General features: G+C 36.6%; 1 protein-coding gene across 15 annotated transcripts in view; it reads left to right on the forward strand.

Annotated features, from left to right (window-relative positions):
• The window catches only part of ELAVL2 (ELAV like RNA binding protein 2), a 128,082-nt gene that overhangs the window by 37,771 nt on the left and 65,602 nt on the right, over nucleotides 1-24,709 (forward strand). For 9 of the 15 annotated variants that reach the window (XM_039880702.1, XM_039880695.1, XM_039880699.1 and 6 more), the window contains exon 2: nucleotides 20,531-20,774. In XM_039880702.1, the coding sequence (XP_039736636.1) occupies nucleotides 20,546-20,774 (229 nt within the window). In that variant the 5' untranslated portion in view covers nucleotides 20,531-20,545. Of the gene's footprint in view, nucleotides 1-9,060; nucleotides 9,074-10,241; nucleotides 10,247-13,339; nucleotides 13,350-17,638; nucleotides 17,730-20,530; nucleotides 20,775-24,709 lie in introns of those variants that run through there. The other 6 variants (XM_039880694.1, XM_039880690.1, XM_039880692.1 and 3 more) reach the window with 3 other exon arrangements.

The following is a 24,709-nucleotide window of genomic DNA, read 5'->3' on the forward strand; positions in this document are numbered from 1 at the left end:
CTTTTTCCTTGTTTAGTATCTGACTCTTACTAAGTTCCCTGAATGCCTGTCTTGCTGTCATAGTAGGCATTCATTAAATGGCTCATTCCCTATTTGAACATATGATAAAGGATAGCCTAGTGCGTATGCCCTTTCTCTGTTCTCTGAACCTTTGATTTTTTCTCTCATCCAGATATAATCCTTCCTTCTCACACTTAACAGATTGTGTCCTGTGTTGTGGTTCTGCATGTGTTCCGTTCTTTGCTAGACACTAAGTGGGAACTCCTTATCTGAGTCATCTTGAGTATCCATCACGGTGCCTGTTATAGGATTTGCATATTAGAATGAATGTGAATGTCTTTGTCCTTCAAATGTGTTGATATTTGAGGCACATCTATTTTTTACATGTCCTTTTAGTTGTGTTTTATCCTCATTTGAAAGCGTCATCTCAGGAGTCCTGATGCTTTTATTCAGTAATGAACCTCATTCGTTTCAGGTTGGTGTATGGCCACTTTGTAGTTGTCCAGAATTGTACAAGTTTGTCATTGCTGTCTGAAGTTATGGGTGTTTCTTCAATTTTACTTCTTCGGTTTTGTTAGTAGTCCTATTCCATTAAGTGACTCCTGGATTATAGGCTGAGATCTTGCTGTCTTCCATCCTTGGTACTATGAACATGTATGTTCACTTTGTCTATTTTTATTTGAGCAGTAACTGTTAATAGATGAGGTGAGGTTAGTTCTGCCCAATGGGTCATAGGAAGTAGGACAGTTTCATCCTTCAGTGGATGGGGTTGGCTACCTTTCACAAATATTGGAATAAATTCCTGCTGTTTTGAAGTATGAGTTTGTTGGATGCATGGAAAATGAGGTGGGCTGTCTCTCTCAAGCCAAATATTTACCAGTTAGTAACTTGGGATTCTTAGAGATCCAGCTGAGCTCTCAAATGAGTGAGGGGATAAGGGCCCAGTGAATAGCTGAGATGAGAAGCTAGTAGAGAAGAAAAGGCTTGATAAGATAATTTACAATACTGTGGAATAAACGGCCTCCTCCTGCTTTTCTTCCTAATCTTCTCTCCTGCCCCGCAGTGTACTCTGGAGTTTCCATCATCCATTTTGCTTTTCTTGTGCCCAAGTCTGTTTGGTAAGCTTGTAAATAATTTATCAGTAAATTCAGGTAGAAATCAGCAGATTATACCAGGAAGTATTTGGCTGTGTAAAGGGGTTTTCTTCGTGTGGTATGGTACATACTAATTATCTGTTTAATTTTAGTTGATGGTTCTAGCTCTTTAAAATGGCCTAATCTCTTGTTTTCAAGAATGCCAAACATTTAATATTAATCGTGTGTTACTGTCAATTTGTAGACCATGCTAAAACCCTGTTTTAAGCACTATGCTGGGCTCTGAGTAGATGTCTACCATGTACTTTAATTATGAATTATTGTAGGATATCTATAGTGTATCATTCTTAAGTTGGCTTCTGAACATCACCATCAGCTATTTAGCAAGAAAGTGATTTTGAATCAGTGTCTGATTAAACATGTTTATGTTAAACTTTACTCAAATAATCTGTCTGCTGTGGTGGTTTATATATTTGGTAGTTGGAACTGACTATACAAGAATATAACTTGTCTGCTTGCAGGTAAGTTTAAGATAGAAAATGGCCCTCTTTTTGATGGAGTGAAGAAAGTACAGCCTGGTCTATATGCAGGAGTGTGTATGTGTATCTTTGTTAATTTCAGTTTCCTAAGTTAAGTTGAACAGCTTGACCTTAGCATAAATTAGAAATGTGCTATTAGAGGGAGACCATGAGAGCAGAAAACGGTTTTCAAGGTGACTTAAAAACAATATTTTGTATAGTGTCTATAAGCCATTCTTTTATCTATTACTTACCTCTTATAAAAACCCTGTTTGATAGTCAATGTGGGAAAACTACTTTATAGATGAGGGAAGTTATTGAGGTTAAGTTGTCAGATCATAAAACTACTAAGAAATACAATCAAGACTGGCAGCCAGCTTCTTTACTTCATATGGTCTTTTACTTTTATTCTTTTTCTATGTCTTCCTTAGCTGTCTGTTAGACCAGGACCCCGTGAGGTCAGTGCATAGCCCTGACTTTGGTTGATGTGAAAGCTTAAACTCCACGAGCCACGCAGTACTGAGACCTGTCTTTTTTTGACCTTGATTTACTTGGCCATCTCTTAACTCTTCTGAAGAACTGATTGCAGCTTTCATTTTAACACAGATGGATGCTTTTTGTTCTGACATTTTAGATATGGGAAATAGTAGTTTTAGGAGCTGTTGTGTGTTACACATGATAATTTTGATTTGAGTTTAAACTGATCTAATACACTATTTTCTATAACCTTGGCCCTTAAGAATGTAATAAAAATAAGAATCTTGGTGCGGGGCAGCCTAATGATCTGAGCTAAGAGGTATCCGATATTCATGTATTCTATAATTTAACTCTTAGAAGGACATAGTAAATTGACCAAAAAATATCATGAGCAAGTGATTATACAAAGATGCATAAGGTCTTAATGCATATAAACTGTTGTCATATTGGAGGTATTTAGTATGTAGAAAGCTTTTTATCTAAGTTTGTTAGGCCAAAAACTTAAAGGTTAATTATAATCAAGTGTCAAGGGGAGAACACAATTGTCAGTGTTTATATTTAAATAAAATGTGAGAATTTCAGATTCTTTTTAGTAAGTTTTCTATTGTTTGACTACTTTGTTTTGGAATCTCATATACCTTATTGGAATCTCATACAGATTAACAAACAAATGTAAAATGATTATTATAATGTACTGCTATTTAATGCAAAATGTTGGTCTGTTCCCAGTTCATGTATTATAACACAACCCTGGAAGAAGAGAGAATCGACCTAAATTACATCTGAATGGGCAGTATGCTCTGAATGTTTAGGATCCCATACCTCCTTCCCTCATAATAGAAATTGGACTGGAAGTTCATGAGGATTTTTTTTTTTTTTAAAGGAAAATTACCATGGATTCTGGAAAAAAAAATCAATAGCATTAAAGTAATACTCTGCAATCTTAAAAGATTTGCGGTTGATAGAGAATAATTTAATGTGCCCTATAAAACCCTTAATTTGGGTGTTCCTCTGGCTTTTTATTTTTAGCTGTGTCTTTTTAGTTAATGAGAAGAGGTGAAAAGTATAGTTTTCTCCTAAAATCTGCATGAAATTACTGAAACTTTCAATGCTGAAAGACTTCTTAACTTCAGGAGATTATTGGGAGACCATTATCAGGCATTGGGTGATGGTGTCACTTGCTCTTGGTTCAGACATCTATTTCTAGAGAATTCTCTATTTCCAGAGAATTGGAAAGAATGATGAGTTAATTGCTTCAGGATTTTAACCAAAGTGTAATTGCTCCGATATTGCCAAATGGACCTAGAGACAGTTTTGCAGTCCTTTGGAAACTTTTACTTGAAACAAAATAGCAGATTCGGGGCTGTGGAAGAATGCATTCAGCCCACCCTTTAGTGGTTCATTTCATCAGCCATCTCCTGACTGGAGTTTTTCACGGTGCTGGTCAAGCAGCCGGTCATCTCTCGGGCAGGACTTGCTGCAGGCTCAGGGATTGCTTGCCTTTGTCCCACCACCTGCCTATTCTGCCAGTTCCAAGCAGATTTTCATGGGGATCTATTTGGTTAAGCTGAAGGAGCAGGAAAAGTGTGAAGTAAGACCTCTTCTTTACACTTTCGTCCCTACTTTCACTCTGTTCTACCTTCAAAATGTATTTGCAGTAGGTCACAAAGAGTTTTTAGAGTGTTTGCTCTTGAATTTGTTTATATTAATTCAAAGGCTTTTGGTAAAATTCAGGGTGATCTTTATTTTGTTGTGTGCTGGCGCCCCGCTTCCATCTCCCCCAATCCTGGAGACAAAGCACTTAATGCCTCACCTTTTTGGTACCAAAATATTTACTTTAGTCCAAATTAACTTTCTTTCTCTAGAAGGGACATAATATACTTAATTTTAATTTTGCGGACAGGATGGTTTTCTAGTCCCAATCTGGGGTAGCATAGCCTGCCAAAATAGATCTCATTTTAGACTGCATTGAGTATATGTGGAAGTCATATTAGGATGTATAGTGACACAGAATTGATGTTTTTTTGCTTCAGTCTTTATTATGGTTATTCCTTTAAATATTTTATAAACAATTAGGTCTAAAATTAAAGATCCTATGTTTAGTCGAATATAGTATGTCAAAAACAGTTAAGATTAATTCACCCCACTCCAGCCCATTATTAGTTGTACAGTGACATTTTCAAGCATTTTGCATTAGAAATTCTTGTTTCCTATCCTCCCTACCCACATGTCAATGCTCTGGTCTTCTGAACCTCTTAGCTGTTATAGTAGAAGATCTGTACACCCTTCCACATGTTTGACCTATGATGTTGTTTCACTTGAGATTCAGTCTTTGTAGGAATTGGGACATTCAGGCCAAGGAGTAAAGCTGAGATTAGAACTGCAGAGAACATGCTCCATTTAAAGGGCAGTCTGCTGGCTAATAGCTCTGTGAGATTGTGGCTTCTGTTGCCAATCTCTCTTTTTTTGTTCATTACTTTATTTTTTTTAAAGAGAAAATTTAAAAATTTTCACATTTCCCAAATGAGAAATTGCTAAATTGGTAAAGTTTTAAATGTTGACTACTACTAATTAAAAAAAAAGACATTGACCAAATAATACATTTGCAGACTAAATCTACCCTCTGGCTTCCAGTTGTGATTTTGGAGATCTTGAGGAGTATTTGTCGCTTGGCTGCTTGTTTCCATCTATCTCTTGGTTTTCCTCCAGAAGCATGTGCGTGATCATGTGTGGTTACTGATCACTATTTTTTGACACCTTTCCATATTCCTCCCTTCAAATGTGATCCTACAACTTCTTTTTGACTTTGTGCATTGATTATTTAAATAGAGTCCATTATTGTCTTTTAATTTTACTTTTGGCTTCATTAGCTATGGTCATCAGACTCTGCCATTTATTTGAATGCATAATACGAAGATTTTTGACTCCCTCCTTCCTTTTGCTCCTTCTCCCAACTTTTCTGCTGGTCTGAGCCACTGTTGAGTCTTGTTGACCATGTCATTAGATCTGTGATGAACTTTACACCATAGGGAATGTTTAAAGTGGCCACCTGGCTGTCATTGTTTTTTGTTGGCCTTATTGACTAGGTACTATTTAATGTGTAGCCAACCTCGACAGATAAATAAGAGGATTCATTTGTTTGCATTTTCGTCAGTTCTTAACATAGGAGGCCAACTGCCTTTAGTCTGAGCAAGTCATGATTATAGGTCATTTTCAGTTAGAACAGAAGTTACTTTGATGAAATATTGCTGTGTCTTGGCCAGTGATGCATAACAATTGTTCTTGATCTGATGGCAGGGAAATTCACTCCAATGCGGGTTCCAACACAGTGGAAGTTTTCTGCAGTCTTAATTTACTACTCTTGCTTCTACCTCAGTGATTTGCTTCCCCTGTCCTTGTTCTTCCCCAAATAGAGAATCAAAAGTAGTATCCTATTTCCTCAACTCAAATCTAAGTCCTGCAGTCCCTAGATCTTTGTCGTGAATCTTGGATGTTAGTCTGACACAAGATCGCTTTCACAAAAGCATGTTTGGGGCTAAAGGTATAGATGAACCATTCTACTTTCGTTATATAATGATTCTCAACCAGAGATTGGCATTCAAAATCAAGTCAAGGAACACGTTAAAATGTGTCTAAGAAAAGTATACTTGGGAAGATCTCTGATCTCTATACAGAAAAAGAGTGAAAAATTTGAGTTTGGGGCCACAGCCTCAAGAATGACAAGAATTCCCCAAACTTGGGATTAAAGTAGTAGATGATGGTAAAACTTTCTTTCCTTTTAGGCTGATCTGAAAGACATTACAGTTATAACTGCTGTAGACTAGTATATTGCCTGTTACAAAGTAGGTACTTCCTGAAAGTCTCGTCAATGGTAAAATAGCATGTCTTTCTTGCTGAGCAATTTATGTGTTAAATATACTGTATTGAGAAGGTTCTTTTAAAGAAAGTTGCTCTTTATATTGGATAAAGGCATAGCAGGAAATGGATGCCAAGCAACTCTTAGGAGTCCTAAGTCAGAAAAACTTCAGCTTGTGCTTTCTTGTAATTTTGAATTTTCTTAATGAGGCAGAAATCCAGTTTAACTTTTAAATGTGTTTTTATTCTTTAGCATTTTAAACATTGGGAAGCAAAAAGCTTTATTTCTGTTCAAATATATGTCCAGGCTCAGATGTTTAAGTTAGAGGTGGTAGTTCCCATAGCAGCAATGACTTTGCCCTTTTGTCTTGTTCTTAGTGCAGTATTTAGCGTAGGTTACCCAGAGAGATTGTTATTCTCATGTGTTCTTAATGACTGCTTTGCAAGCCTTTGACTTCTCTGGGTGCAAGTGTGTTCTGAAAAAAGCTCTCTATGAGGGGTGGAATATGAGTATGTTGTGGGCATCCAAGTTTTCCTAATATCTAGCACAGTGCTCCTTTCATGTCTATTGAATCTGAGATGTTGCTTTACTGGTCCTGGAAGGTTTCTTCTGTGCTCCAGCTTCCTGAGACCTTGGCTTGGCTGGAAGGAGGGGGTGGTGGTTAACTTCCTCTGTGGTCTTAGTTTTTCACATTGGTGGTGAGGTTTGCTTATTTTAAACTGTGAAGCGGTGACAATGGACTACTCCTGTCTCTCTCTCCCTTCCTTCTTAAGGCTTATGTTGTTTTAACAAAGGCTGGTAGCTAGGAATTTTTAAAAAATGCTACTTCAACTTGAAGCTTGATAATATAGGACTTAATAGGTGTATCTGGAAAGAGATGTGTTAGAGGTGGGGAATGACAGTCTACTGTAGGGCTCCCTTCCCCATTGTTAACAACCTACGGTGACTTTGACTGGCTTCTCCAGGTACGCAGAGTTGCAATGGAAAGTTTCCCACTTGGCAGGGAATGTAAAACCACATGAAAAATCCCATAAATAAGTGGGGATTTTTTTTTACTCGCTACCTTGAATTGTACTTCATGGCATTGATGCTCTTTCTCTTTATGGATCTCTGTGCACATTTATTGCTGAGGAGACAAAGGTGAGTGTTTGGGCTAACAGGAGCATGGAGGCAGAGAGTGTCTGGTCCATCTGAGCAGTTCATATAAGGCTTCCTGGAGGCATTGTGCCTCCTTTCAAGTGCCGAGATTATTTCCATTACTGGAAGCATGGTAGTGAGGCTGTTGCTGGCAGAGAAAAGAGCATGAGTAACAGTGGGAAGCAGCCCTGGCATGGGAGAACCACGGGGAGTTGGTTAGAGCCTCGCTGTATGCAATGCGGTGTGGTGGGCATGTCCCATGGAGAGGTAGGTGAGAATGAGGTCAATGCAGATGCCTCACTGAGGGACTGAGGTATTGCTTTGTAAGCAGTGTGGAGTCAGTAAAGGTCTTAAAAAGAGAAGGGGTTGTGGGATGCTGACCCCTTTTTAGGTAGATCACTATTGCTGTGGAATGGAGAGTAGATTGGAGAAAGGAGCAAGACTGGAAGCAGAGGTATCAGGAGGCTTTAGATCGAGTCTCAGCACTGGTGTCAAATCCTAGTTTCTCTACTTCATTTAAGTGGTGTGGACTCTTGAAGTTTTGAAGTCCTCATTTGTAAATTGAAGATAAGGTATATAGTTCATAGTACATGAGAGGATTAAGTGGGATTTTGTTTGTAAAATACCTAGCTTGAGAACTAGCCCAGAATAAGGAGTCAGTAAATGCTCTTTTCTTTTTCTTCCCTACTTTTCCCTACCCTCTTTTAGTAGTAGGACTCATTAAATTCTATAAAAGACAGTCAAATAATCTGAACCTCTGTCCTGTATGTAGCAAAATATAAAAGATATCCAAATCTTATGATTTGGCTCAGAGTTCAGGAGGATGCCTTATTTTTATTTTCTTTTAATTAAACATGATCTTAAAACAGAAATGCAGGCTTGGGAAAAGAATGTTTAAATTCAGGTTATTTTGATAATTACGATGAGAAGAGACTGTATAGTTGTGTGTGGTTGTGTAGGGATCACTTCTTGATCTGTTAATTGTAGAAGCTGTGACACCATGTGATACATCTCAGTGTGCACATTATCTGGATTTTAGCGTACAAGCGTGGAGGAGACTTCTATACTCTCTCCCTATGTTGTAAATAAAAAAAATCTAAATAGAAGATGCTTGTATCATCCTCGGAGTTCTTAACAAAAGGAACTCTAGGTAGCAATTTCTAATCATAAATATTAAAATTCCAAGAGTCTGAGCAGCTGAGCATGAAGAGACTGAGTTGGAAAGGACGGAAGACATGTGCACTTGTGTGTGTGTGTACTTTTTAATGGTAAATTAAAATAGACAAAGCTGTAATTCTGATGAAACACTTAAGCTATCGACAGCCTATGTATTTAGATAGCTTGGAGGTCTGGGGTTAAAAATTGCAGCTCTTCAAGTAAAGATTCTTCTCCTCCTTAGTCACCATTTGTGACTGTGTGCTAAATGCAGTTTAACATAGCATCTGCCTCAGGGGCCCTGCACAGGAGTTTACAGTCATGATTGGGCAAAGTCTGCTTACTGCACTTTCTGGCCATAGTCAAAACAACTTTATGTCAAGAGTTCCCAAAACAACTCTGCACCCATGTCCATTTAGACATTAAAAAAAAAAAAAAAAAAGGCTTTAAAGCCTTAACCTAAAAGCCAGATAAGCAAATTCCCTATGGTAACATTTTAAAAGAAATATCTTCCTTTGTCCAACAATAATGATTATAGCCTCTAATATTCACTTAGCACTTCAGAATTTGTAAAGTGCTTTGACATATTATCTGACTAAATTATATGTATACAATTAAAGCTTTTAAAGAAAACAGACCCATTTACCTCCTCTCCCTCTTACCAGAGTGGAAATAATTCAAAGGCTAAATGCCTTTGTGGTTTGAGTCTTAAGACAATTTCTTATGGTAAGATACAGCTTGTGATGACATCTGTGCCCCCTTTCCCCACTTCAGCCTGTGGGAAATGGATATTGCTTTTCATCAACTCTTGGAAATGTGTGTGCATACATAAATAAGTTCTATATATTATATATATCCTAACATACCTTGCTTCATTGTTCATTTTACACTATGGTGGCCTTGTCCCACTGTACTTTTAGAGGTTCTTTAAGCATTTATTTAAAACGTGCTTTATCTTAGTGATATTAAGGTAACTTGTGAAGTGGAAAATCCAAGTTGAAGTGATAGCCATTGACAGGGAATCTAAGCATTGCAGCTCCTTTCCCTATTAGGTATCCAGGTCTGGGACTAAGTGTGTGTGCCTGCTATGGATAAGTAGACAAGGTCTGAAGCTAAGAAAGACTTTTCCTGATCTGTAGTATGAAGAACGAACGTCCTGCCTGCCTCTCTCCCTTCTTCCTTTTCTCCTTCCTTCCTTCCTGCATTAACTCTTAAACGGATTCTTAGGCAGAAGATTAACCAGAAATTTCCTTGTTATCCTCTCTCTCATGTGTGCTCCTCTAATTGGAATCACTAAAGCTAAAAATAACGCTTTAATTGATTGCCAATTCTTGTCCAGTCCCCCCTTTTCCTTCTTGAAATGTAGTAAATAACCAGGAAATTAATTACTATAAGAAGTCACAGATATACCTAGGTGTTTTTTTTTTCTAGCTAGGATGTAGTTCAAAGAAAGTTGTATTTTAGAGGAGAAGAGGTTGGACCAAAGGAAATAAAGTACCTTTCTTAGTGTGAGTCTTGTTTTTTAAGCTGCTCCAGCTTTCCATTCTAAATAATTTATAGTAATGTTTCTAAATCAAAAGTATACATCTCTTGGGAATCTGAGAGCTTTAAACATCAACTGAAAAGAAAAATATATTTCATAGTCGAATGATCTATTTGAGATGATCACATTTCAGAGAGGAAGGAAGCTGGCATCTGCGTTGATGGAGGTTTATAGTCCTATGGTCCGACAGCGGACCAGGGGGAGAGCCCATCGTTCCTCTCTCCACAACCATTAATCAGGAGATTTTACATGTCCTAGAGCAGCCTCTCTTTATTTTCAGTTTCTCTGAAGTTCAACGGAAATATCTGTAGCCTCCCAACATTTTTAAGGAAATACACCTTGTTTGGTTGACATTTTTTTTTTTATTTACTTTATTTTGGTATAAGCTACTTGAAGTTAAACACTATAATTTTTGGTTTTAGTCTGTAAGTCCTGCTAAGTAACTGTGAAGCATAAACTAGCCTTAGTGGCCAAATGGAGTATTGTGGCCCTTTATAACTCTTGTGAGTTAAAAACGGTATTTGTGACCATAAAACTTCCTTGTCTTCTATATTCTCTGTAAGACTAAGCATACTTTCTGTTTTGGAGCTTGAATATGACAGTGTTTTAGTGTCTGTATTGTACAGAGGAGCTATGTTTTTAACCTGCCTAATGAAAACACTCAACTACTGGGATTAATTTGAGGATTTCCAATCAGCCTTTCACAATTTGTACTACCCTGAGGGGGTTCCCTTTAGCTGTGACTTTTGTAGAAGAATGTGAAGTTAATCCAATTTCTATGTTGATTACTACTTTGACTGTACTAATTTAGCAATTCAAATTTATCTGCTTATACCAAATAAGAACTCTGCTACAAACTGTGGGAGTAGTTGATTTTATTCTTATTATACTCATATCCCTCTTTAGGTTCTATAGCCAAATAATGACATGGAAATTAATTAGGCCCACTGAGGTTGGAGTGAAAGAATGAGGTTGGAATGATTCATCGCTAGAAGGTAGTGTATTCCGGCCTGTAACCAAGACTGAGTTAACCCCTGGCTTAACTGTCACTACTGTGGAAGTGTAACTACTGTTGAAAACTATAGATTTTGAAGTTTACTTCCATTTCACAAAATGTAACTTATTTTTATCTGCTTTGTTTTTAAATTTTTGGGGCAAACTTTGAGATATTTTCTTTTTTGAATTCTTACACAAGGGTTTAGTGGGGCTCTTATAGGTTACAAATCAATTTCTGAGTACTGTACTTTTCATAGTTGCATTTTTTAAATTACTCTGATTTAGAAAAAATTTACATATGCTATTAAATGAATCACTTGCTGAATTCTTGATTTAATATTTATGAATTCGGGTTTTTATATGTTGGATTTCCTTGAGAAGATCTGTTTTTCTTTGATACAACTTTTCAGAGAAGCTATTTCTTTGCTCAATTATCTTGTATTCTTAGTGCCTGAGAATTAATAAATGCATTGGTGGTTCGTTTGAATGTGAGCAGTTGGAATCTAAACACAGTTTTTTGATAACGGACTTAAATAGCTTACTAATATAATTAAAGTAGCAAGTTAGTAACAGGTTTCCTTCTTTGTATATCCTCTTCTCTGATATCACCCTAGTTGGAGTCACCCTCATCCTACACTGATGACTGCAGTTGTTTCTTCACTGGTCTTCCTGCTTCCAGAGTTGACAGGTCCTCCTACATAACCACATGAGATTTATTTTCACAATAGCCACCATGCTACTCTTATTCAAAAGCTTTCTGTGATTTCTTTTCTTCTTATGGTGGCCTCTGATGGGGTTTAGGACACCACTACCCCAAAATATGGCACCTTGGCATATTGAATATCTTTAGCTGAAGGAGTCTGAGAAAACAACAGAAGCAGAAAAGTCACTCTGACCTCCCGCTCCTTCATCCACCCTCTTCCCTGAAACAGGTCATAAAACTCCCATGTGGATGGTACCTTCTTTGTACCATGGGAGGAGGACGTTCTTATCACCAGAGACTGGAATTTGGGGCCAAGAAATCTGAACAAACAAACCTTATTAAACTAACCCTTATATTCCTAGTTACTTCTTTGTCATTTACTACACCTTTGTTTTGTTAGTTCTTCGTCAGAAATTTATTGTTTCACTAAACAGTCAAAGCTTCCTCCTTGGATCACTTCTTTGGGTCTTCATTCTCTTGTGAAGGTTCCCATGTATATGTAAAAATTCAATAAAATTTGTATGTTTTTCACCTGTTAATCTGTCTTTGTCAGTTTAGTTTTCAAACTCAACTAGAGATCCTAAGAGTTTCAAAGAAAACTTGTTCCTCCCCTCCGCCTCCAAGGCCCTATGTGGTCTGTCCTTATTACTCTTAAGACTCATCTCCCAAATTTCTTCCTGCTTCACCCTGGCTGATCTGTCTGCCTGAAATGCTCCTCTTACAGATATCCGCATGGGATGTATTTGTTTACTATTACATCTGTAACTATAACTATAAACTTGGTGCTTAAAACAACACAGATTTATTCTATAGGTTTGAAGGTCACAGTTTCCTGAAGTGGGTCTCACTGGGCTATGATCAAGGTGTTGGCAGGGCTCCATTTCTTCTTGGAGGATCTAGGGGAGAACCTGTTTTCTTGCCTTTTCTAGCTTCTGGAGGCTGCCCACGTTCTTTGGTTGGTGGCTCCCTTCTGTCTTCAAAACCAGTGATGGCGGACCCAGACTTTTTCACCATGCATCACTCTGACAGCTGACTCTCCAGTCTCCCTCTTCCATATAGAAGGACTCTTCTGATTACATTGGGCCCACCTGGATAATCCAGGCTAATCTCCCCATCTCAAGGTCATCTGATTAACAATCTTAATTCCATTTGTAATTTAAATCCCCCTTATCATGTAACAATATATTTACAGATTTGAGGGATTAGTATGTAGACATCTAAAGTGAGCCATTATTCTACCTACCACAAGTGGCTCATATCTCCTTCAAACCTTGGCTCAAAACTTGCTTTCAAATGGAGGCATACTGTTTAATACTGGAAACTACCCATCCCTCATCTCCACATTCTCAACACTCTTATTCTGCTGTACATTTTCTTTTATTTCAAAGCACACATTTCTAGCTAATACATTATTTTCTTAAGTATTTTCATTTGTGGTTTGTTGCGTACATCCTCTTCTCTGAAACAGGTCATAAAACTCCCATGTGGATGGTACCTTCTTTGTACCATGGGAGGAGGACGTTCTTATCACCAGAGACTGGAATTTGGGGCCAAGAAATTGGATACTTCTTCATTGCTGTATCTCAAATACCTAGGACAGTTTTTAGCTCATGGGAGTTGAGTGCAAATGTTTGTTGAATGGGTGGATGAAGGAACACTGCAAAGCTTAAGCAAATTTTCCTCACCAGAGTTTTACTTTCTCATTGCTCGGTATGGATGTCTGAAAAGAGCCTAAATTCATTTGCTTTGCTCTCTAATCTCAAAGTTTTTAATTCTGCCAGTTCCAGAACTACAAAATCTCAGAAAGACTGGCGTCAGAAAGACTGTAGTTTGTCTGTAGGAGCCATAATGGGCCAAGAGACGGAGAAATGTTAGCATTCACTGCCAAAGTACTTTCTCCCTCTGTGTCTCTCAGCTGTTCAGTGCACTGTCTCTGGCAGCTCTTGGACCCTTGTTAGCCCAGAGGCCAAAAAGCTGAGTTTGACAAGGCCGAGGAATCCATAGAGCTAGTGAGGCAGCTAAAATGGTGTGGGGACGGGATGGGAAGTTGACAGATTCTAGGATTGAGGAAATTCCATGAAGTTTAAAGCCACAAACCTCTATTATTTTAGGAACCACAAAGCAAAGTGAAGAGCTTTAAAGAAAACAAACTAATGGCTCATTCCTGGAGCTGACACGTCAGCTCCATGATTCTAGTGCTTGTATTGCTTACTTCAGTAAAGGTGAAATATATCCAGAAAATGCATTTTAGTGGGAAAGAATAAAATATTATTCTGTAGGAATGGTGTCTCCTAGATAGATGACCCCATTGGCTGCTTACCCAGCCAGCTTGTTTTCATCTATAAGGTCTCATTACTCTACTGATTATTTTGAGTGCTTTAGCTCTCTGCCTTGAGTTCCCCAAGGAATTTACTTTTTGGCCACGGTTTCTGTCTTTATTTTCATAGTTCCACTCTTAAACTTTAGAGACAAATGGCTTCTGTGTGGTCAGAGGAAAGACTTTGCACTATATACTCTGATTTTACCCTGGTACTGTGCTACTCCAGGGAATAATAACGCTCCTGCTGAAAATAAGAGTCCACACTAAGGTTACTTTATCCAAGCTGCATCTTTTTAGTGTGAGAGAAATGCTTGCCCTTGACCTTAGTCCCGATTCCTTTTAGAGCTGTTATCTTTTATATTTGCTTAAACTTCCTAATCCATGTCAAATTAAAACCATTTGAGTTCCATAACTTAGTATGATTCATTTTTAAATACCTTTGTGTTAAAATCTGTTTAACTTTTTTCACATGTACCTTTGTATCTGCCTCAAGTTAGATCTAGATTTTAGATGCCATATCTCCATAACCCTTCTGGCCAAAGCCTTGGAACACATTTATACCATGTTTTCGGGTGTGTCTTGGCTTCCGGCTTTTTTGTATTTGGCAAATTGGCACATTTAGTTCTTTAAATAAAAGTACATAAAGGGGTCACCCAAGATAGTTTTGTTATGCCATTTAACAAGAATTTGGGTTTCAGTGGGTAAGGGTGGCTTATGGAGTGTGCTAAAAATTAAATATGGTTTCATAATTATATCTGGTTTAAAACATTTGAAGTGGGATAGAAAAACAAGCTACCAAGTGTACATGCTTTTAGGAAGGTGATTGCCCTTTCATGCTCCAGCTTTTTTTTTTAAAGGAACCTTTCTCGTGCTTACATACGTTTTGAATGCTTAGTCTATATAAACCCTTGAAGTGGATGTGGGGCGGATATGGCTGGGAGCCTTCCAGACAGATGGAAATGCACGAGCAAAGCCAGAGAATGTATGTATGTCTTTGTACTTTAAGTGTTTGAGGTATAAAGGAGTAGTTCAGATTTTTAGGTGCTTGAATAGTAGGGTGGTAAAAATAGTTGTAGAGGATTTCAGGTGTTTATATTGTTTATACTGAGTAGTTTGTACTTAATTTGATAGGCAGCAGTCGGGGTGGTGGGGAGGAGGGGGTGGCTATTGAGAGTTTAGGAAAACTGTTTGGCAGTAGTGTTAGTGTGGGTTGGGATGATGAAGGACCTTTTAGGAGGCTGGAATTCAGTGGTCCAGATGAGAGGTGAGGGCCCAGAGCAGAATGGTAACCATAGCAATAGAGGCAAGTGCAAAAGGATAGGCCTCATCAGGGGACGTGCAGTGGCTTTTACAGCAATCCTGCTAAGACTTTAACCCACAGAAGTCTGGTCCCCAAATAAGGCGGGTTCTAGGTCTTGGGAACGAAACCTTTTTTCCCCTTACAGACATTATATATAATGAGACTTCTGAGAGTATATTTAAGATGTTTTTGATTAGCAGTCCACCCTTATTTGGTGGCTGTCTGCCAGAAGTTTGAAAATAGCAAAGAAGCTGATAACCTTAGTTCTCACAATTTTTTATTAGGAACTTTGGAAAATAGAGACTTTTCTTTCATGTGATCGTAAGAAACTTTAGAAATTAAAATACGTATAGGGCCATATAAGTAAAAAGGAAAACAATTCATTTAAAAACTTTATGGCTATTTGGAAATAAACTCTGTGAGTGGGAAAACATAGAGGCCACTCCCCCTTCTCCCATTAAATCGTGTCCCCACCAAGTAACACCTCATCCTATCTCTTGGAGCCCAGGGAAAGTTTAGAATAGTCTAGATTGATTTATGCTGAAGTGCTGTTCATAAATTATTACATGGAGAATAACAGGAGAAAAGCAGTCTCAGTTGTCACAACTGATGTCTAAATTGAGACATGAATATATATTGAAACATTTTTTTAAGCTCAAAATTAATGGCTCGTGTTGTTGGAATATGGCCTTTTTTCCCCCTTCCAGAGAGTTTCAGAGCCAATAGAATCTATAAATAGTGCACAGCCCGGTTGTCTGTGGTAGATTGAGTAGAGCAGAATCGCCTGTCCTTAAGTGAAGGGGAAGTAGCTTTACATTTTTAGTAACTGAATTGTTGGCCAGCATAAAGGTAAGGGCCATGTGAGCAACTTATTTATAACTTCCCATAAAGGTATGTGTCTGCCTCAAGCAGAGAAACTGTCTGGGGTGCTTGAAATGTAAAAGTGCAGTAGAATCATTTTCCATATACAGCCTTTCTAGCTAGTTGGTGCAATAAAGTGATTGTTCGCATCCCTGGGGCTTTCAGAAAGAGGGGTGTCAATAGATTAGCTCATTAGTGTCACCTCCTATGGAATAGAAGGAATTGAGGCCATTAAATTTGAATTTATGGTTTTATGTAGTGAGGAATGTTTAAGTATTAACTCCCAAGAGTGTATCCAGGACATAAAATTAAACTTGGTTTAACCTGTTGGGTGTGGTCTTCCACCTACTCTACCTATGTAGTCTAACCACAATTAGGTTCTTGTCAAAATATTTCATGGGTATAAAAGCACTTTATTTTTTCACAGGTTCAGTTCAACTCTTAAGTTGTTGCTTTTTTTGTTTTTGTTTTTATAAAGAACACAGAATCAGATTGAATCCTCTGGTAACAGTGGGAGAAGGGAAGAAGAGTAAAACATTTTTGTGGCATCCAGTAAAGAGTATGTTGAACTCTTTTGGTAGATGCCAGAAAATGGAATCCATTGTTATGTGTCGTCAGTGTCATCATCTGCATCAAGAGTAAATCACAGCCAGGTTTAGCTTCAGGATGAAGTTTTTATAATCATAAACAGGCAAAAGATGTTTTTAGCCCTCCTTAATATTCCTTGTTTATTTCAGAGGCCAAATTTTTCTGAATATTATGTTGACAGTCTAAAGCATCTGCATATATGGTTAAAATGTAAACTTTGGCTTTTGTGCCAGTATCATGGCTTTATTTAGAATTTGGGCAAGTTGTAATAAGTGGTAAATGGCCCATTAACTATATTGGAGGCCTCATAGCAGCACTAATTTCAAATCGTGCTGGGTTTACAATTTACATATTAAAAAATGTTCACTTGATTTCATTCAAGGATAAAACTGACATCCTATACAAGCATTACTCTAAACAATCCTATTTATTGGTCCAATTATTTCAATTGAAAGATGCTGGTTTACTGCTTCTTAGTATATGTGAACAATTCTCAGTGAAACCGTTAGAGATCAGTTTGACTCTAGTGGCAGAATAACCTCACAGGGTTTCGATTCACTTTTAATTTTCAGTCCCGGGATTAAGGATCATTTATAGTATAATGTAACAGTGTGGGCAAATATAGCTTCTCTTAATGCCCTTCTGATATTTTGGGGAAAGCAGGCTTTTATGCAAAGCATCCACTTATGAATTGCATGACTGCCTTTTCTCACTATAAAATTTCCTTCACATTTCCTCCCTTCTCCCACATCTGGAAGAGACAGGATAGCATGCAGTATTTTTCTTCATTTTATTATTATTTAAAAAATTAAGATATGGTTTAAGGTAGTTCCTTAGGAAAGATGCCAAAATAACTAGTTAATACTGTTATAAAATCAGGCTCTTAATTAAAAATGCTTAATTTGTGCAAGAAAACTACATGTTAAAATGAATTTGGAAAGATTAGATTGGAATTGCCTCAAATTCAATTAAGCCACACTGCATGGACGTGCTGGGAATATCAATACAATCATTGTAAATTTTGTACAAACTGATTTGTTGCATTATCTTGCTCATCTAACATACGGTACTTTTTGTGTCCATATTGCAGACGGCAACTCCAAACTAACATGGCAGTCAGACTGTGTGATGTGGCTTCTCTGCTTAGAAGTGGTTCGTGGGCAGCAGAGCCTTGGACTGGGGTCTGTGGGATTTTTCTTAAATTTTTTTTTTTTTTTTTAGCATGTTGCAGGAGTGCTGAGGCCATACCAAACACTTGAACCTTTCATTTGGCATACTAATTATTCTTACCTTCAACCTATTACGGTATGGCCATCATTAGGACTTAAAGCACATTGCAATTTTAACCATAGTGGTATATGTAGCATCAGAACCATGCTTTTGTCTCTGACTTTTTATAATCTAAATTAGGATTTAGTGCAGACTCAAAGAAAAGAGTGACAAGATTTTTTAAAAAAACAAAAACAAAAAAGTTTTGGTATGGTCTGAATACTAAATTACCGTAATTCTTTACATTCTGTTTACTATGTATTTTTTTGGTTACTAAATTTTGAAGTTATTCACAATTCCTGAAGCTCAAAAAAAAAAATTGTTGAAATTGTAAATCTGGCTGGAAATTATTTGCCCAGTAACTGTTGAAAGAGTTTGCATTCTGTGAACAGTTGTGTTGAGCCTATCAATGGAATATGCATTATTTGTAAAATATAGCACATTAGTATCATTTTATTCTGAGCAGATGGTCCTATAGCTGAGAGATGCTGTAATTTTCAGTGCACACAGCCTACTGCAGCTGTTCACTTGAATGTTGGCTTAGGAGCTCATTCTTGCCACCTGAACATGGAAATAAATGTGCAGTTGAGTGAAGAGTGTTTGTTGTCCTTGCTAAATCCTGCTAATTTCAGTCAATGAACACTTTATATTCCAGATGCCATCCCAATGAGCTTTAGTCCAGACCTCATATTTGGGGCTCAGATAGTTTCTACACATACTCTAACTTTTGAATAGCAATTTGTTTTAATTGGCCTTGGCCAGTGTCATCTTGCAGCTCATTGTTTTCATAACTACTGGGCAAAGGTTAATCACACAAGAATTTTGCTGTGGAAAGTGACCCATAGCTAATACTCTACAAACTGCAACAGTTATGCTTTATTAGGAAATCTGAAACCTCCTTTCTCAGTTTTAGGTACATTCGTTAATTATAAAATGGATATCTTAAATTGTCAGATTTTTTTATACAAATTTCCCAAGATTTTTAAAAAATTTTTTTTTATTCCTTTAATCATTCCCCAAGAATACTTATCCAAGAGATGTAGGTTGCTACCTGTAGAATAAACACCCATTTCTCTGAAAAGCAAGTGAAGTTATGGAGGGGTTATGGGTTGTTTGATATTTCATAGGTAGTCTGGATTTTGTCTCCTATTTTTTTTTTATCATGATAGCACTGATTCTTGTCCAGTCTGACCAGTCTCAATCTGTCCTATACTGCCTTCTTTTATAAACATCTCTTGGCAGTAGAAATTCCTTTCTGTATTCTTATCTACTGTTGTGCCCTTTTATTTTTGGTAAGCAATATGCTTTTTAACATACTTTTTTTTTCTTTTGTTAACAGTCTTCCCTCAATGACTTGCTTTTAAAATTTAGTCTCAAATTCTTTGCCTTTCATATGTTAAAACGTCCCTAAAACTAGTATTCCATCAATTCAGAATTGTCAGTTTTGAGTAGTTTTTTTTGTGGAGATGAGAGATGTATTGAATGAATTATGAAGGATAATCCTCAGTGATGCTTTGATTTTTGGATTCTCCCACAATCTTGGCTATCCAGAGTAGATAGCTATTGGAAGAAGGTTTTAGAAATTTTGGGGCTGTGGTTTGTGACTCTTTTGCTCAAAAAGCATAAGACTGATTTTTAGGAAACTAGATCTAAATTTTCTTAATATGTGATTTTTAGAGTAGGTTCAACAATTTGAGGCCATTTCCCCCAACTCTGCTCTTTATCCTGTATTTGGAGTTTATAGATGCTCTGTCAACGGGCTTATGTGCTCAAATGAAAATTCCTTGGGCTGGTCTGTTTGCAAAAAAGTTCATATATTTACACTGTTGTTTTAGTGGACTGGATAGGTTTTTGTTTTTTGTTTTTTGTTTTTTGGTTTTTTGTTTTTTTGTTTTTTGGTCAGAGTCAAGGCAGAATACCATATTGAATTGTTTGGGGATTTTATTTTGATGCTGTAGATCAGTTGCCTTGTTGGTGATCTCTAGCTGCCAAGGTTGATGAGAAGGGTTGTTAGATTATATAAAGTACACCGAGTACTCATAGCTTCTTTCCCAAGTTATCCTATAAATTCTTTTCATGCCCTAACATATAATATCTGATATTTTCTTATTTCTTACCAACAATAGGAGTATAAGATATTGTCAATCAAAAACACTTTCAATATGTAACCAAAACAGTACATGTTGACAAATTTATATTTTTTAAAGTACTCTTGCTCCTTGATTTTAAGTTAATGGATGTCTGTCAGTTATAGAATATTGAAACTCTTAGGCTAACTAAAAATCTCTTCAAAGTTAGGTAGACTATTTTTTGGTTTGTTTTTGGTAGCATGTTAAGCACTTTTATTTTCTAGTATGATTTTTAGTCAGGGTTCAATTCTGTGCCCTTCAGTACTAAATTTTCTCAAGTTTGTGGACACTGCAGGTGAGTAAGGGTATGTGAGTAGACTCAGAATGTGGTTCTAGAGAATGTTTACTATTTAAATTGTACTTATATGCATGTATGGAATATGTATGTGAAAGTATAATTATGATCTTAATTGAGTAGCTTAATAAAGTAAAAATTAACATAGGTGTTAAACTTTTTTGTTGATTCTTTGTTGTAATTTCAGCAGAACAACTTGTGTTCTAGTGACAAGTGTTTAAAATTTTGGATAGAATCTAATAGTTTGTGAAATATGAATTCTGACATTTCTTATTTTCTCTGTTTTTAGCAGGTAATTGCTGCCATGGAAACACAACTGTCTAATGGGCCAACTTGCAATAACACAGCCAATGGTCCAACCACCATAAATAACAACTGCTCATCACCAGTTGACTCTGGGAACACAGAGGACAGCAAGACCAATTTAATAGTCAACTACCTTCCTCAGAACATGACACAGGAGGAACTCAAGAGTCTTTTTGGAAGCATCGGTGAGATAGAGTCCTGTAAGCTTGTAAGAGACAAAATAACAGGTACGCAGTTTTATATAGGTTACTCACATTTAAAGGACTGTGTTTCAAGGTGTGAGAAAATAAGTTTACTACTTGTAAATCATTCATTGCTACAGATTTACACATCTAGATATTCTCTCTGTTACTGACTATACCAGTAGTATGAAACTTAAGAATTTTCTTTTTCTCTTTTCTTTTCTCTTTTTTCTTTTCTTTTTTCTTTTCTTTTCTTTTCTTTTCTCTTTCTTTCTCTCTTTCTCTCTTTCTCTCTCTCTCTCTTCTATCTATCTATCTATCTATCATCTATCTTATCTATCGATCGATCGATCGATCTATCTGTCATCAATTTGGCAAGGCAACCCTTGGTTGACCTCACAGATTGCAAGGACCTTGTCAGCTTACTATCCCTTATTTTTTATTTTTTAAAATTTTTTATGCCTATAGCACCTGTTCTTCCTAGATGGTCTCCCATCCCAGTACTAACCAGGCCCGACCCTGCTTAACTTCCAAGATCGGACGGGACTGGGTTTGTTCAAGGAAGCTTACTTTCCTTTTAAAGCATAAAAATTGTTTTATGGACAGTATATATTATAACTAGACTTTTATATACTCTGAACTGTACAATAACATCTTTTGAAAAATGTTTTAAAAGTGCATGTGTCTGGGGCAGCAAGTGTCATGTTAACCTTTAGCTTTTAGTTCCCTGAGCTTACATGATTTAGCATTTCAGCAATGAGATGTAAGGAGAATACTATTGTGTTCGGGAGAGGGAAAAAAACTCTTTAAATATCCTTTCCCTTAAGTCTGTATAGCCCTTCTTATAATACAGATGAACAAGGTAAATGGCAGACCTCACATTGTCAGTGTATAAGTATTTGCACTGATATGATTTGAGAGTAGCAAGATCTCTTAATTTCCGTTCTTTGACAAGGAAAGGAAAAAGTGGTGTATGCATGCTCCTCTTTATCATAAATATTAGAACAAAAGAATGGGTAATTTGGCCTTTAATGATAATATATTTTTTTAAAAATTTATTTTTTTTATTATGGCGACATTGTTTAATGAAATCCAGTAACTTTCAGGTTACAATTCAACAGTAAGGCATATATATATTGCATTCTGTGTTCACCGACATTTTGAATATTAGTGGAAAATCTTCTTGGTGTTTTGTAAGATTTGACTGAAATTTTAGGGTAAGCCAGAATCTAATTCAGAGCATGTTCTTGAGATAGAAGGGTTAATACTGCCTGTAAGAATTTTAAAACACTGAAAATGTGTAAAGTTATGGGTAGACAGGCTCCATAGCTTTTTTACAGTATTGTTAAATTTGATTAATGGTATGTATCAAGTTTCATTACATGGCTTATAACCAAAACTATAAAATTAAATATTTGAAGTGAGTAAAGGATACTTAAAGACACTATGACTAGTTGGACCAGGAGTCTGAAGTTTAGTCATATGACCTTGGACAAGTTGACTCTTGGCTTCAGGTTTCCCTTGGTAAAATGAGTTAGAGGGCAGAGGAAGGAGTCACACTAGGTAACTTTTGAGGTAAAGTTTGACTTGTTCTGAGATGGTACCTTTAACTGTTCTTTTATCAAGGCAGCAGGGTTTATTCTTTCCCAGATGAGTGAGTTCTGAGAGCTATCACTTGGGCTTGGCCTTGCAGCCATATTTCTTTTAGCTACAGATTGAGGTTCTCAGAGAGAACTTATTCATTGAAATCAAGTAAATCAAGTAAAAAGCAAGTAAAACCTAGTTGTCATCAATCTATATTGAATAATTAATTTTAGCTAATTATGTTACTTAGAAGTTCACCATGATATCATTAGAAAAGTTTGTCTTTTGTTTTTGAAAAGTGATAATCAAATGGATGAGACTTTTTCCATTTCTTTTTCTACAATATGCGTAGCATATGTAAAATTTATAAAGACATTGTTTTTGAAAAGAACAAAAGGCTCCTATTCATGTGTCTGTATGCTAAATTTTATTTTATTATTTTTAGCAAAACAGCATCCTTTATATGTGAATTTTGCAACCTCTTTGACATAAATAACTGTATGATAAACGGTATGAAGGCTGTGACGTGAGTGATGTGATTTCTAATTTGATTGCTTGGTAGCTTTACCTACCATGAAGAAAAATTGTGTTTGAACAATTCATATAAAAGTCACATTGTTTTTTGTTATGATACTGGGAGTAGATGAAAATATTAAATCATACATCCTTCGTATTAGGCAATTTCCACAGAAAACATTTAAGAGATTTTCATCTCTCATCTCTGGTCAGTCTTGAATTATCATATTCTTTCATAAACTTTTTGGTAGAGCTGTTATTTTTTGCACCTGTATAAATCTCAGTTCTGTATCTCCATACTCTTAGTCTCCCTGGCCTTAGTGTGATGGACAGTGGTGATTGAACCACAGCCCACGGTTTATTTGAAATACATGCTTATCCACTGGCAAACTACATTAATGTTTGTTGTCCATTTGTTTCACCTCCCCACTCCCACCCTGTCTTTTCAGTGAGAGGGAACTAACAGAGTTTTCCACCCTAGTAAAGTTTCTCTTTAAAATCTCTGGTAAGCAAATGGAGTACCCAGGAAAATCCACAGTGAGCATGAGAGTCAAAAGATGTTTTCTAAGCTTCATTCCATGAGATACGGTCATAACTATTCTTCAAAATAAATGTTACATTGATGGACAAGTTTGAGAAATGCTGCCCTCCCTAGTTTCCTATTGAAGATCCACACTGTGGTCGTTAGCATAGTAAAAACTATGTGAAAACCCTGCTGTAAAGAGAAACCGGTTTGTCTTAGAATTCCCCAGCCTTATTTGACCACAGAACTCATTTGGGGGGTATTACCCCTATTAGATTTCCATTGAACATGTTGCTATAAAAGCTTTTGAAGTTATTTTGTTATCAGTCTGAAACTCTTCCATAACCTTTTCATATCAATAAAATATGAGCATGTTTCATAAAATGAAAATCCATGATAATGAAGTATAAATTAAAAAGTTGAGTAAGCAAATCTGAATACAAAGGACTTCTAGTACTACTGTTTTGATTTGCCCCACTGACATCTTATACTTAGTATGAGTTAAAATAGTGATCAGAGTGTCTGACTCATTTAGCTTCAAGCATAAATTACCTTAGTTTTTTTTTTTAATTCTGAGTTTCTTAGTAAATATTCGTATTGAACAAAATAGCCTAGTAAATGGTAGATTTCTAAAAACCAGGTTTTGAATGGTTGCACTTTGCAAAGTGGGCATATCTTCCTAAGAAACTATTAACATATCTCTAGAAAGGTTTGAAAGAATTTATGAGGATTTGGACCCTGCTTTGTGGTGTTTAACATTAGCCAGCTTCTGCAGTTTCTCAGTACACATTTTAGGGCCAAGTCAGAGTTCCTTGGTCCCTCTCATTAATTATCCAATTTATCCTACCTCCTGGGGAGCTATTGGGCTAGCTCTCTGTATTTCTGTCATGTACGAGATGAGCATTAATTGTCTGGGTTGTAAGAAAACTCTGGGATTACTCTTTAGAAAGAAAATTTAAATACCTCCTTTTTACTTTTCTTAAATCTTTTCTTACAGTTATGAAACTGTCTCCAGCACAAAAATATCTAGGTAGGAAAGCGTGTGCCTGTTTCCTAAGTCCTAAATAGAATATGTAATTTTTAGATTGTGTTGGTGTTAGCAAATTATTGTCTCTATTTTGATAGAATGAAGATTAGGGAAATACATTGGCACGTCTTCAGTAGGAAATAACAATATCTTCTCACCCGACTAGATTCTATTTATTGTGTTGTTTTTCAGGCTCTCTCTTTGGGCTCATCCCCAGCTTTGTGCTTCATCCTGATTCCTATCTTTAGGCATTCATCATGAGAAGCTACTGCTGCTTATACAACTTAGCTGACATTGGTTCATTCCTTTGAGTTTTTAAATGTACTTCAG

Source organism: Pteropus medius, unplaced genomic scaffold, assembly GCF_902729225.1.
Source record: "Pteropus medius unplaced genomic scaffold, Ma_sr-lr_union100, whole genome shotgun sequence".
Lineage (NCBI taxonomy): Eukaryota > Metazoa > Chordata > Mammalia > Chiroptera > Pteropodidae > Pteropus > Pteropus medius.